The 14,914-nt window shown below is 35.4% G+C and overlaps 1 protein-coding gene across 4 annotated transcripts in view; it reads right to left on the bottom strand.

Moving 5' to 3' along the window:
* EXOC6B (exocyst complex component 6B) overlaps positions 1-14,914 on the bottom strand; it is a 722,047-nt gene that overhangs the window by 372,252 nt on the left and 334,881 nt on the right. For all 4 annotated transcript variants that reach the window (XM_070798075.1, XM_070798078.1, XM_070798076.1 and 1 more), the window contains exon 8: positions 11,505-11,573. In XM_070798075.1, the coding sequence (XP_070654176.1) occupies positions 11,505-11,573 (69 nt within the window). The remainder of the gene's footprint in view (positions 1-11,504; positions 11,574-14,914) is intronic.

The following is a 14,914-nucleotide window of genomic DNA, read 5'->3' as shown; positions in this document are numbered from 1 at the left end:
GTATTCAAGGTCACCATGGAAACAATCAGGAAAGCTTTCAGCTCTATTCTAACAGTATAAAGATTTGAAAATAGTACCTACTCATTTCAAATTATGGTTCTCTGGAAGGCTTTTTGATTGAAAATTCAACTTTCTTTTCTTACTTCCCAAAGTAAGTATACATATTTCAACTAAACATAATGAATTAAAAAAAAAAAAAAACAGACCTCTTCAGAGTCTCTTACAAAGGAGCTTTACTCTAGATTGATCAAATTATAAATTTTTTGATTACCAAAAAGTTTGATGATCAGGAGACATCCTGATCATCTATACACATTCCACTGAATTAGGAAATGTTTGCTTGAGTGAAATATAACATTTTTATTTTCAGATCTCAGAATATACTTGAATATACTAGTGTGAACTGTGAAAAACCCAAGACATAAATAAAGTACACAGAGCTTCAAAGACATTTGAAATAGGGCTCCCCTCCTTTTTTTTAAAACAGAAAAAAAAAAACAAAAACAAAAACAGATCAACTGATAAAACTGGGGTTCCCCAGAAAGACAGCTCCAGAAACAACTGTAAGGAGACTTAGATCCTATTTGCCTCTGACAATGCTGAAATTCTATATCCACAATTTCCAATTCTGTGTGACAGGCAAAATCAACTGATATTTCCCTCTCTCTGTACCACCATCTTTGCGAATGTCAAACAAGGAGAAAAACAAAAACAACCTTATCCACTAACTCTAAGCACCAAGAATTTTGCATATAGGCCTTATCCATTTGTTTTTATTTCTACCATTGCAGTAATATTAATAAATGACTGCACTTGTATTTATATCCAAACCAAAATTTAAATTCAAGTTTCTTTGTAAGAAATTGAAAGAGTTTAAATAATGGATTTTTACTACAGCTATATAAATTAATACAAATCAACTGTTCAAAGTAGAATCAGAATAGATTTTACAAACTAGGCTACTGTAAAAGTACAATCAATTGTAATGAAAACTAAATAATCAGTCAGAGCTTTATTTATCAAATTCACTGAAATGGCAACCCAGTCCAGTATTCTTTCCTGGAGAAGCCCATGGCTAGAGGATCCTGGCAGGCTACAGTTAGTAGGGTTGCACAGAGTCCAACACGACTGAAGCAACTTAGCAAACACACACACACTGCCAGGTCAATGATCTGTGAGAAGCACCGTCAAAAGCTATGTGAGGTTAATACCTGAATATCTTTTTTTTTTCATTTGCTAATCAATTATCTTAAAATCAAAGTGTAGCAGAGATGTTTTGTTTTTTTTTAAGGGGGTTTCATTTTAAAAAATAACAATTTAAAAAAATCTGACCATCAAAAATATACCCCATCCTTCTGATTTCCTTTAAGTCTATGATCTAATTGTTTCTACTAAATTTGTTGTTGTTTAGTCACTAAGTCATGTCCAACTCCTTTGCAACCCCATGGACTGTAGCCCGCCAGGCTCCTCTGTCCAAGGGGTTTCCCAGGCAAGAATACGGGAGGGGCTGTCATTTCGTTCCCCAGGGCATCTTCCCGACCCAGGGATCAAACCCGTGTCTACTGCATTGGCAGGCGGGTTCTTTACCACTGAGCTTCCAGGGAAGCCCTCTACTAAATTCACTTGGCAGTTAAAGTACTTTTTGATAAAACTACAGAAATAAGAAACATAAAACCTTACCTCTGGTAGCAAAAAAACAACTATTTCAGAGTGAGCTTAGTCTTTATGAAATAAGGTGTTTCCCTCATATTTACCATATGAATGAGTCACTTATTTGATGTAGTTAAATTTGCATATAGCACTATGAGACTGCTGAACAAAGTATTAGATAAAATCCAAGATGATAAAATTATAAATACAGGCATAAGCTACAACACCTCAACGACCACTACTCAAAAGGATCTTTAACCTTAAGAATGCCAAAACTAATCATTTTTCTTTAATTGAAAATTTCAGACTCTTCAAATATTTATTCCTCAAGTACTTCTATATAATAGCCAATTGCTACCACAAAGTTCTTTAACTGATTTCATTAAATAATTCCCTTGAGAGCTCAGAAAACTTGTGTCACTTACAACTGCTTATAGCTTTTCCTTTTTCCACTCTCCAAATCCTTTCCTTACTATTAGTATAATCTGTAGTTACATGACCACGGATTTTCTAAGTTCTCCCAGCTGCCAGTACAGACCATACCAGCAGAAATCCTCAGATTATAAAGGGAGAAACATGTTCCAGAAATGTTTCTGCCCACCCAAGCTTCCCCCATCTCTTGCATCAACAATGATCATGAATGAAGGACTTTAAAGAGATTGTGGGTAAATTCTAACTCTGCTGCTGACTCACCTCTTCTAATTATGGCCAAATACTTAAAAAGAGATACTGTTAAATACAAGTAAGAGGTAACATATTCTGAAATTTACCACAGTTATATTCAGGAAGATAAACTACTAACTACAGTCTTCATATTATTTCTAAATCTCTGCTCTGTATCCTTCTAAGCTGAAGAATTCAGGGGAATAAAACTATTAGTTTAGATGCTGATGTTAACTTTACTCTTAAAAGAAAAACAGGTCCACTCACTTGCCATGTATAATGGCTTCCCAGGGAATAAAGATTTATGACAAAGAAATAAGGTTACTTTGAAATATGCTTTTAAAGTTAGATTTTGGCAAGGTTTGCAAGTCTAAGAAAAAGACAAGGTGGTAGGGAGTCCTTAGGGGGCTTATAAAAGGGGATACTCAAATGGAATTGGGATAAGTTACTCTGGGGCATAGGTCTATAGTCAGTAGATACCTGAAATCTAACTCAACTTGTAGCTCCCTTTAGATGAATTATTCTTTTTAGGTCTTTGGATGAGATTCAGGAGTTAGGGAAGCCTCTGAAATTCTAAGCAGAATACAAAGTACATGGACATATGCACATCTTATCTGGGGAAAGGGTTCTCAGCTTTCATCTAATTCTCAGAGGCCTCCTACTGAAGAGAGTTTTTAAAAATACTACATTTGTAGTATTATATTGCCTTTATAATAATGAATTCACTGCACAATAGCATTCTTCTCTCCTTATATCTTAGGCAGTTTCACAGTGTTCTTTACTGACTAAAGGACAATTATATTAAACTAAGGTTTTGATGATTTAGGTAATACTGAGGGGTTACTGCCTACTAAAAAAAATCCATATATTGCTATAATTGCTATCCCTAGGCCCGAGAAGTCAGAAATGTTTAAAATAATTTTTTTCATTATTGTGTAATACACATGCAGAAAAGTACATAAATCAAAGGTATACATTTGTCAACATTTTTTAATCTGGTAGTTTTTTAAATTGTTAATGAGCAGATGATATAGATCACTGACAACCAACATACCACAAGAAGATTATAAATCAGGCCCACAAACTAGGGGTTATGGTTATATTTACAGATTTGCTCCCCTAGTATCTTAATGATACCCAAGATCCTTGTTATGGGGCATATATACACCCTTTAGTGAGAGAAAGGTGAGTGAGCAACGAATCTGAAGAAGAGTCAGAAAGATGGAATAGTACATAGAAAAGCTTGAAGTATGTACAAATCTTTGTCCAAGTTGATTGGAATTCAAGGCTTGAAGCCCATAAACATGGCAGACATCCCTGGATTGATGAGATGTTTTTTAAAAATCTGCAAGACAGATTTGTTTCTGTCTTCATTAGACAACTATCCATCTTTTAAACTAAAACTACACAATGTACAAGAATCTCAGATTATTCTTCATCATTTCCCTTCCAGTTAAATTTTTAGTTTATGCTATTTTCTCCCTTCCTAAAAAATTATCCTTAATGACTGTGAGATGTCTTATATCCTATCCCTTACCTGCCCATTTCTCAACTGTACAGGAAGATTTAAACACTTGAAGCTCTTTAAAACAATTCTATAAAATATACCTACCTCTGCTTTGTACACTTCCATTTGCCTTACTACACCAGGGACCAAGTCTCAATTAACCACTATCTGACCCTTGTTCACTTTCTTCCCTCCCCTCCTCCTGCCAAAGTTTGCCCTTCCTGCCAAAGTTCAGCACTTCCTAGAAAAGTCTCACAGCCTGTTTGATATTGTACTTCACTTTAGTCACCAAAGGAAGAATTTACAGGTGCTTGGCCCCATCTATAAGACCATGACCGAAATCTGACCTCCTGTTACAATACGTGAACTCCTGCCCTACTGATAAGGCTGGCAGATATAAGTAGGATTTTTCAAATAATCCTTTGGGAATTTATAAGCAGCACAGCCATAAAAGGGGGGTGAATGGAAGGTCGGTTTCACTAAAAATAATAAATATTGCCATGTTTATTCAAAGTGTGCCTTGTTATCCTCCAGGCCAAAAGTTCAGATAAACACTATTGTAAATGACAAATATTAGAACTTTTTGTTACTTCTGTTATGATCCTTCCGTTGGACACCAATAGAACTGTTTTCCCTTGTATAAGCCCCAGCTCTGATATTGTATAACACTGACCGAGACTAGGATACTGGATTCATTTGCAGGTCAAAAGGAGGGTAGTTATATTTCAAAATAAAAAAACTTGTATTTAGCATTATATTCTACTAATACTAAGAATTAAGTGCTATAGTATTATAAGTATTAAGACTAAGTGTTATAGTCTACTGCAGAAAAAGAATGCCTATTGAGAATACAATGATATAATATAGTAAGCACTAATGTAAATATGCACCAGGTTCTATAGTAGTGCAAAGAGAAACAGCATCCACTGTGCTTAACCTGAAACATCAGGAAAATTTGCTAGAGGACTTGAGTAGCAAATAAATATGAATCTGTAAAATAGAATGGGAATAGTAATTCAAGCAGAAGCACTAGCATGAAGACAGGATGAGCTGCGTGAAACAGCATGGTATATTCAATGAACCGGAAGCATTTCAGTATCAGTAAAGGAAGGTGGGAACCACAGGAAAAACAGCAGACTGGACATGGAAAACCTACTATGCTTTCATATGCTGGGTCTTCTTCTATACCTCTACATTTTACTCCACAGATGACCAATTAGAGCATTTTACACAGACATCATTGATCAGATTTATATGATAGATTATTAACACACTACAGTGAGAAGTGAGTGAGGGGTTAAGATACAAGGTAGGGAGAACAGTTAGGAGACAGTTTTCAGTAATCTTGATGAGAATCTAAACTAGAGCAATCATTTTAGGAAAGGAGAAGGTGAAGTAAAACGACACCTAAGAGGTAACACTTGGAAGATCTGAGATCTGAATACGTTATTGAAATAGGAAGGGATTAAGCAGTTAACTTAGTTTTAGATTGTAAACTATCAAAGTCATAAACTGCTAAAAAGTCCAGTAACATACAGATTCAGGGTAGTGGTATAAACAGAAGATAAATACACTAGGTTGATGAAAGAATGAAAAGTGAAGAAGTCGAGACAAGTATAGAAATGGAAAAGAATGAGAAAGAGAAGGTTTACTTTCTCCTCACTCCTCATTTCTCTATTCCTAAATCTTTTCTTCAAGCCTAACTCTTGAAAGTCCCTTGGACTGCAAGGAGATCAAAGCAGTCAATCCTAAAAGAAATTAACCCAAAATATTCATTAGAAGGACTGATGCTGAAGCCGAAACTCCAAAATTTTGTCCACCTCATGTGAAGAACCAACTCACTGGAAAAGACCTTGATGCTGGGCAAGATTGAAGGCAGGAAGAGAAAGGGGCAACAGAGGATTAGATGGTTGAATAGTATCACCAACTCAACGGACATGATTTTGAGCAAACTCTGGGAGATAGTGAAAGACAGGGAAGCCTGGCATGCTGCAGTTCATGGGGTTACAAAGAGCCAGACACGAGTTAGAGACTAAATAACAACAAGTAAAATGCTAATATGAACTACATCAGGAAATAAGAAAATATTTATGTTACAAATATTTATATTAAGTAATCTATTTTTAAATATCATTGTCATTAACAATATGAGGAACTACCTTTTATCACGTAATAATACAAATTAGTGACTTGAGAATAAGGAAACAAATACAGAAAAGTGACAGATTATGGCCCCCAAAAACCTGTGAAAAGATCCAACCCTAGAAGTTATACATGATTTGGCTCTTGTTTTAGCAAATGAGATAACTGAGTTCTTATTTAAAGTCCATATAGGTCGAGTACAGCAACATCTAAAAACTAAACATGTATTCCAAAAAATACATAGCCGACTTCTTACCACCCTAGTTGAAGGTTGTACCTTTTCAAAACTTGTAAGAAACATTACAAATGGGGAAAGAGGCTTGTTTCTGCCATAAGAAAGTGAAGTTGCTCAGTCGTGTCCAACTCTTTGGAACCCCATGGACTGTACCCTACCAGGCTCCTCTGTCCATGGAATTTTCCAGGCAAGAGTACTGGAGTGGGTTGCCTTTTCCTTCTCCAGGGGATCTTCCCAACCCAGGGATCAAACCCGGGTCTTCAGCATTGCAGGCAGATGCTTTACCATCTGAGTCACCAGGGAAGCCCCACATTAAAATTAACAAACACTAAATATTTCAATATTATTGAATGTATTTTGAAATGGGCAGTTTAAGGCCCTCTTTTTTGTTCTTACAATTTAAGACTATATAGACTTTGTATATTTAAGAATGTGTGAATTTTAAATAATTGATAAAGATTGCATGTTGATGGCAGAAACTACAATCTCTATCAACATGTCTATACTTTGTCATATACTTTGAAAAATACCTATAACATGTCTCATGATTGGCATCAGAGACACATACTTTTTGACATATTAACTACCATTTATTAAATGCCAACTATGCACTAAGCCAGGCAACGTTCATACCATACCATAACTGCACTAAGTAGGTAATTATTGGGCTTCTCTGGTGGCTCAGATGGTAAAGAATCTGCCTGCAATGCAGAGGACCTGGGTTCAATCCTTGGGTTGGGAAGACCCCCTGGAGAAGTGAATGACTACCAACTTCAATATTCTTGCCCAGAGAATTCCATGGACAGAGGAGTCTGACAGGCTACAGACCATGGGGTCCCAAAGAGTAAGATGCAACTGAACATTATTATCACATTTTATATATGAGAAAGCTGAGATCTGGGTAACTTGCTTAACACCACTACTATGTAAACAAATTACTTTAGTACTCTTATGAATCACTACTAGATTTCTCACTTGAGGAATTAATATACACACAGTGATAAGATATAGTGCTGTCATATTATAGTCATTCAAATGTTGTAACTTATTTCCTGACAGATTATAATTTTGTAAAAGCATAAGTCTTTGATTGAGGCCACCAGGGAAGCCCTATCCATCTTCACGTACTACTTATTTATCTATTTAACTAATATTTACTGAGTACCTACACCAAGAACTCTTGTTGGTACTGAGGATATAACATTAAACAAACTACCCATTTTCCTATACTTTATGAGGAAATATTCACTTGATTTATAATTATGAGGCTTATAATAAAACTTAAAATTTTATATAAGCAAATATGGTTTTTTAGCTATACATACTATTGAAGAGAGTAAACAAAATCATGACACATATGCTCTTAGTCACTCAGTCATGTCTGACTCTTTGCAACCCTGTGTACTATAGCCCAGCAGACTTCTCTGTCCATGGAATTTTCCAGATAAGGATACTGGAGTGCGTCAGAGAAGTAAGATAATATGGGAAAAAGGAGGAGGAAGTATGTGGCAAATGAAAAATGCATATTACTGAATGTGATTTCTACTCAACTTTCAATAAATAGATAACTTTTATGTTACATAAATCATTTCGTAAGACCAAAAAAAGGGAAGGATGTTCAACAATTCTAATGAGGTTAAAATAATGCTGACTTACAAACCACACAAGAAAATACAAAAAAAAAAAAAGAAGAAGAGTAAGAACAACACTAGGCCTGTGTTACTCATAGCCGTACACATAAATACAAAAAAGATTAAAAATAAAATAGACAAAAAGAAGTCAAATTCCACAGGGAGTTAAAGAAAGGCAGTGATTTACATCCTTAACAAGTTGGATTTATCTAAGAATAAAAGAATTGTTTACTATCAAAAGTATCTACCAATGAAAGCCATCACCTTCATGAATTAAAGAATAAAAACCACAGCATTTTATCAATATATTTGGAAAACAAATTCAATAAAATTCAATACTCATTTATGTTTTTATAAAAAAAAATATAAGTCTAAGAATAACTAGATAAAGAATATTTACCAAAATCCTATTGCAAACATCAGTTAATGGAGAAACTTTAGATACTCTCTTTGAATTTAGAAATCAGAGAAGGATGATCCATTATCACTTTACTGAACAGCAAAGTAATGATGATCCTGGTCAATACAACACCACAATAGAAAGAATAGAGATAAATGGTTAGGAAGAAAAGAAACAAATATCTGCATATGCTATAATCAACCACACAGAAAACCTATCATAAACCAAAAAACAAACTATAATAACTAACAAAAGAATTGAGCAGGTTGCCAGATGTAGGTTAACTTATAAAAACCAATAGTGTTTCTCAATATCAGCAATAATTTTAGAAATGAAAGCAGAAAATAGCAACAAAAACTAAGTGTTCTGTTAGTAACTAAACAAAAAGTGCCCAAGACTATTAACAGAGAAAAATAAAGCTTAATTAAATAACTTTAAAGTAGGCCTTATTCTTCCATAAATGGGATGACTTAGTATTATGAAGTAATCATTTTTTTCCCAAAATTTAACTATAAATTCAACTGACTAAAAGTAGGCAGTTCAGAGAAGAAAAATCTTAAAGGATTAATGGCACCCCACTCCAGTACTCTTGCCTGGAAAATCCCATGGATGGAGGAGCCTGGTGGGCTGCAGTCCATGGGTTCGTTAAGAGTTGGACACAACTGAGCAACTTCACTTTCACTTTTCACTTTCATGCACTGGAGAAGGAAAAGGCAACCCACTCCAGTGTTTTTGCCTGGAGAATCTTGGGGACGGGGAGCCTGGTGGGCTACCGTCTATGGGGTCGCACAGAGTCGGACACGACTGAAGCGACTCAGCAGCAGTAGCAGCAGGTTCAAAAAGAGAAGTATAATGTTACCAGTATTCAGAGAAATGCAAATTAAAATGATATCAATATCCATCAGGTTATCAGAAATTAGAAATTGGTAAAATTAAATATTATACATATACCTTACAACCAAGAATTTCATACCTAAAGTATAGAAACTTACAAGTCCATAGGAGGGTATTTATTTGTTACAACAGAATATATTAGGCAGTTTAAGAGTTGATTGAAGGGAATGGCAATCCATTCCAGCATTCTTGCCTGGAGAATCCCATGGACAGAGAAGCTGGTGGGCCACAGTCCAAGGGGTCACAAAGAGTCAGACACAACTGAATGACTAACACATACTAAGGTAATAGATAATTAAAACACAGCAAATACAAATGGGATCGATTAAATATCACATATAAGCAGGAGGCAATGAACTAAATACACAAACTATAATGAGGAACTGATATTAAAAATAGGACTAAACAAAAGATATAAGAAATAGAACTAGGTCCATAAGACAATACTATTTGAATAAGTTAAAATCAAATACAAAGTTACTATATACTTTTCAAAACCATAACCACGATCATATGTTAAACATAATAGAGTTAGTATAACTGGGGATGAGAGACAAGTGGAGTTATGGACAGGGGATGAATGGAAAAACCATGACAAAACGCAATACAGCAGGGGACCTTGTATGAAGTGACAAAAAAAGCATGTCACAAACTAAGATGTATATAATTTATTTAATTCTCCTGGTGGCTCAGAGGGTAAAGCATATGACTGCAATGAGGGAGACCTGGGTTCGATCCCTGGGTTGTGAAGATCCCCTGGAGAAGGGAATAGCTACCAACTCCAGTATTCTTGCCTGCAGAATTCCATGGATGAAGGAGCCTGGAAGGCTACAGTCCATGCGGTAGTAAAGAGTCGGACACAACTGAGTGACTTTCATACACATGATATTAAAAAGAAGTAGTCAACTTATTTTAGATGTTTTGATACAATTTTATCTATATCTTGCTTCAGTCATGTCCAACTCTCTGTGACCCCATGGACTATACAGTCCATGGAATCCTCCGGGCCAGAATACTGGAGTACGTAACCGTTCCCTTCTTCAGGGGATCTATCCAACCCAGGGATCAAACCCAGGTCTCTGGCACTGCAGGCGGATTCTTTACCAGCTGAACCACCAGGGAAGCCCCATTTTTATACAAAAGAACGATGAACAGAGAAAAGGAATAGAAAGTGAGAAAAGAGGGAGAGGGGAAAAGGGAAACAGACAGCAACAAGTGAGAGGAGGAAGAGAAGAAGCTTTCAGTTCTTTTCTCAGGCTACTAAAGTGAAGTCGCTCAGTCATATCCACCTCTTTGTGACCCCATGGACTGCAGCCTACCAGGCTCCTCTGTCCATGGGATTTTCCAGGCAAGAGTACTGGAGTGGGGTGCCATTTCCTTCTCCAGGGATCTTCCTGACCCAGGGATGGAACTCAGGTCTCCTGCATTGCAGGCAGACACTTTACCCTCTGAGCCACCAGGGAAGCTCTCAAGCTACTGGAGGTTACCAAAAACACTTCAGGCTATAAAGTCCACCCAAACTATCTGGAGTAATGATACTTTGGTAAATATATAAGGAAAGAATATGGATAACACACTAGGCAATAAGACATATTCAAATAGACTGAAAACCTGATAGAAGATTCACTGAATTTTGCTATAAAATGTATTGATAATGGACTTTTCTAATCAATTTGTCTTTGATGATACTTTAGAGTTTAATCTTTTTACTGATTGTACGTATCTGTGTGTCTGCATGTAGGTATATTACCATGAAGGATAAAGCGCCTTTCTTAGAATGACATTGATATCCACAGTATTTCTCCTCAGAGAAGTTCCTCTTTCCATAGGTGTTACATGACAAAGGAGTAATTACCATCAGGAATAAAAAATCTTATTTTAATATTTGAAGATAGGCTATTGTTATATGAATAACACATTTTTAAATTAACAGTAGAAATTCAAATTTGTGTGTCACTATTTTTAGCTATAATCTAATAATCTGTTGATGACTGACAGAAATTAATGTTACTAGTTACCACATATGACATGGCAAAGATAAATAAAAGATTCAGGAAGAAATGAAAAGATTATTTTTTAATAAATGATATTCCTTTAAAAAAGGAGTAGGGAGCCGCAGAGGATGAGATGGTTAAACAGAATCACTGATTCAACAGACATGAATTTGAGCAAACTCTGGGAGATAGTGGAGGACAGAGGAGCCTGGTGTGCTACAGTCCATGGGGTCTCAAGAGTCAGACATGACTTAGTGACTGAATAACAATAACAATTCCTTAATAATAGTTTCTTATTCCTTAATAATAATAAGAAAAACTATCAAATATGAGAAAGCAGAGATTTGAATTCAATGTAAAGTTTTATTAGGCAAAGCCAAAGACTCACCAAGACAGAATATATGTGTAGACATCGATAAACAGGAGAGAAATCAACCAAATCTTGGGCACCAGGTACCTGCAAAACAACCAAAATTGTCACAAAATATTCAAACAAAGCTATAAAGAGCAATAGCACTCATTTTTAATACTAAAGTGTTAAAACAAAACAAAGTATGCTTCAAGAAACCTAGTTTTAGCATTTCAGTCATAGATTAAAAAACAGTGAGGCTATCACCAAGGTTGGGACACAGAGAACTGAAGAACAGATAACAGAGAAGAGTAACAGGTGTCTCTGGTCTTGCATATGCTTTTAGAGATACACTTGGAGACTGCAGAAAAAAAGCAGGAAAGGGCATTAGAATCTGTGAATATTTAAGACTGCATGCAGTCAAATACAGAAATACTCCAAGAAGAGAGGGGAGATGATATTTTTAAAAATAAGATAATGAATAGAAAAATCAAACCTAGAGTATCAACAAATTATAGTATGAAAAATGCATACAGATTAATCCTAGACATCAAACAAGGAAAGTAAAACAAAAAACTAGAACTGCAATACAGTCACAGTGCTAAAACTGATGCATTACAATTGTGATGATGAATAAGTCACAATGTTCTTTGACCTCAATTTCCTCATCTGAAAAAGAAAAATATTAGTTGACCTAAATAAATTTAATAAGAATAAAAGGAAACACTAGAAAGCAAGTATTAAGCAAAACAGAACAAAAAAGAAAAGACACAACTACATGAAGAAATACAGAAGTCAAAATATAGACTAAAATAAAAACTAAAGACTAAATAAAGACAAAGACTAAAGTTTTTAGTACAACACTAGTAACTGTAATTCATCTGAATACGAGCAGCAGGCACATCTAAATTGGATTGGGCTGATTCATGATTATAAGGTCAGTTTCCTTTACTTCATAAAAGTAAACCTCATATCTTCTTTGGGTGAACTGATTCTTCATCAAGATGCTGTTTCTAATGAAACCTATTCATCCTAATTCAATAGTACAATATCCACTTTCTTTTCCCTTCAAAACCATCACATGTCTTTATGTATTGGTTCAAATTTATTGGCCATTCTGTTTATTTGCTTTGCATCCATGAGATCAGAAATTAAACCTCTATGTTTGGGAATCTCACTCAATATATTATGTATCTATAAGCACTCCAAACATATGTTTTTGTGACTCCAAAGACTGATAAGGTGCTCAAGATCCTACACCATGGCCAAAGCACAGTTTTACTTAAAAAAAAAAAAAAAATCTAGAAGAGTTAGTGAGCACTGCCAAATTACTAAGTAAAACATTTCATGGACAGGCACCATGTAGGTAAAGAAAAGTATGATTAAAAAGCATGTAAAAATTCTAACTTTAAGGATACAAATGGACCTTCATTTTCATCTTAACACAACAATGGGCAATAGGTGATCATTACAGGCCCTCTTCTTTAAAATGACTACAACATTAAGCACCTTTACAGTCGCTCCTCTTTGATTCTGAAGTGGAGATTTCAAGGAAATTTATTTTATTTTTCCGGAAAATCAGAGCCTACTAGTGAAAACTGTAGCTAAGTGAAAAACAATTTCAAAAGAAGAAATACAGAAAATTCCCATAAAATTATATTTACAATAGTATTTAAATTACCTAAAAATTACATGTGTACATGAAAAAGACAAGAACAGAAACGCATTAAAAAATTACTTTGATCTGTGTGGAAAATTAAACTTTTTCCTTTTATTTAGAATTAATGATTATAAAGTTATTTTTAGAAGTATATACCTTTAAAAATATTAAGAACATTCTACTTAATTTTAAACAACAAATTTAATCACAACTTTGTTTCTATGTTCTTCATACAGTTTATTTTGTTTTGCTTTGAACTCAAAGCCTTTCATTCAAAAGGAAACTGCTTCTAGCCATTGCTCAGTCAAAGTCTTAGCCCTTTCACATGTCAGACCCATCCTTAAAGAATGAACATCCCACCTTAGGGGACAATTTCCCAAGAAATCTGTGACAAATAACCTAATGGGGCCCTTTACTAATGGCATGGGAAGACTGGTTTTTCTGGACCAACTAAAAAATAGATATAATTAGAGAAGAGACAAAGGCCTTTTCTGTCATCTCCACCAAATATTTACAACCAAATCTATTCTCTGTGAGGCTGTCTTGACATCATCATATTCAGCTTCTAACTGTTTAAAGTACTCTGACGCAGGAGGGCTGTCAACGCTATTTCTTAGCCTCTGAAATCATAATCCAGTTAAGTCCTCCTAAGGACATGCTTTCCTGCCTTGAAGGTGGTACACAGAAATCAAGATAAAAAGGAGCAGAACGGGGCTTAAGTTCACAAACTTTACTTCCACCCTCCAAATAGTCTACTATTTAGAGATGATTTTTCCTTCATGCTCCCTTCTGTGAGGAACACTAGGAACACTGTGAGGAAACCAGAAGAGTGCTGTGAGGAGAAAGGTATGTAAAGCATGCACTGACTCATGTTGCTTTGAGCTAAATGTGTTTTCTCTGCTTCCACTAATGAAAAAGAATCACATCTACAGAAAGGTGAAGGGAGGAGAGCAACGTACACTGTACGTGAAGGAATGCTACATGTTTGGAAGGATAAGAAATGAACCTTCAAAAACCGAAATAAATGGGAGTGAGTACCAGAACAAAAGGCAGTGTTTTCTGACTCAAATAAATAGTCTGCCTCAAGGTCCACATTTTGCTCCCCATTTAAAATGCTAAATCTCTGTCGGAGCTGTCTTCATTCTTCTTCCCCTCAGTTGTCCCTCCCTCCCCTCAAGTTGCAAAGAATGATTCAAGCAGGTTTAGGTCTCAGCTGGGACAGAGGGAGGGGTCCAAGGACACTTTCCTAAGCTAACAATGACTGCCTTTAATGGTTTCTGTCTCCTAACAAAAGCCATGACTCCGTCTTTATCAGCTTCATCTAATTTTTCCTTTCCAAAGTAAATAACACAGCCCTTGCATTTTACACATGTCCAACTTTGACAAATCATTATCGACTAAGACTATAACTGATAAGAGATAACTTTGTGGTAGGACGCTGTCATTTCCTTTCATAAGGGCTTTCTTTCTGAGATACAGAAACATGATTAAAATAGTTAAACATTTCCTCTGCATGGCAGTCAGGAACTCAAGACATTAAGATACTGCAGTCTGTATTTTTCTAGTTCAAACAGATCTATCTTCATACCAACAGTAGTCACAAACAATGCACTTAAGATTATCCCACTTTTTTAACTAGTTGTTTTCCTTAAGAATTCACATGAAATAATTTCATCACCAAGGACAGCAGCTGCCTAATTCCCTATAGTTTCTGAAGAGTCCCTTCAAACCTCTTTATTGTCAGGAAGGACCAAATAGTAGGTAAAATTTTAGATTATGTAAATGAGAA

This window comes from Bos indicus, chromosome 11 (genome assembly GCF_029378745.1).
Source record: "Bos indicus isolate NIAB-ARS_2022 breed Sahiwal x Tharparkar chromosome 11, NIAB-ARS_B.indTharparkar_mat_pri_1.0, whole genome shotgun sequence".
NCBI lineage: Eukaryota > Metazoa > Chordata > Mammalia > Artiodactyla > Bovidae > Bos > Bos indicus.
The sequence above is the reverse complement of the archived record's forward strand: the minus strand, read 5'-3'. Positions and strand labels throughout refer to the sequence as shown.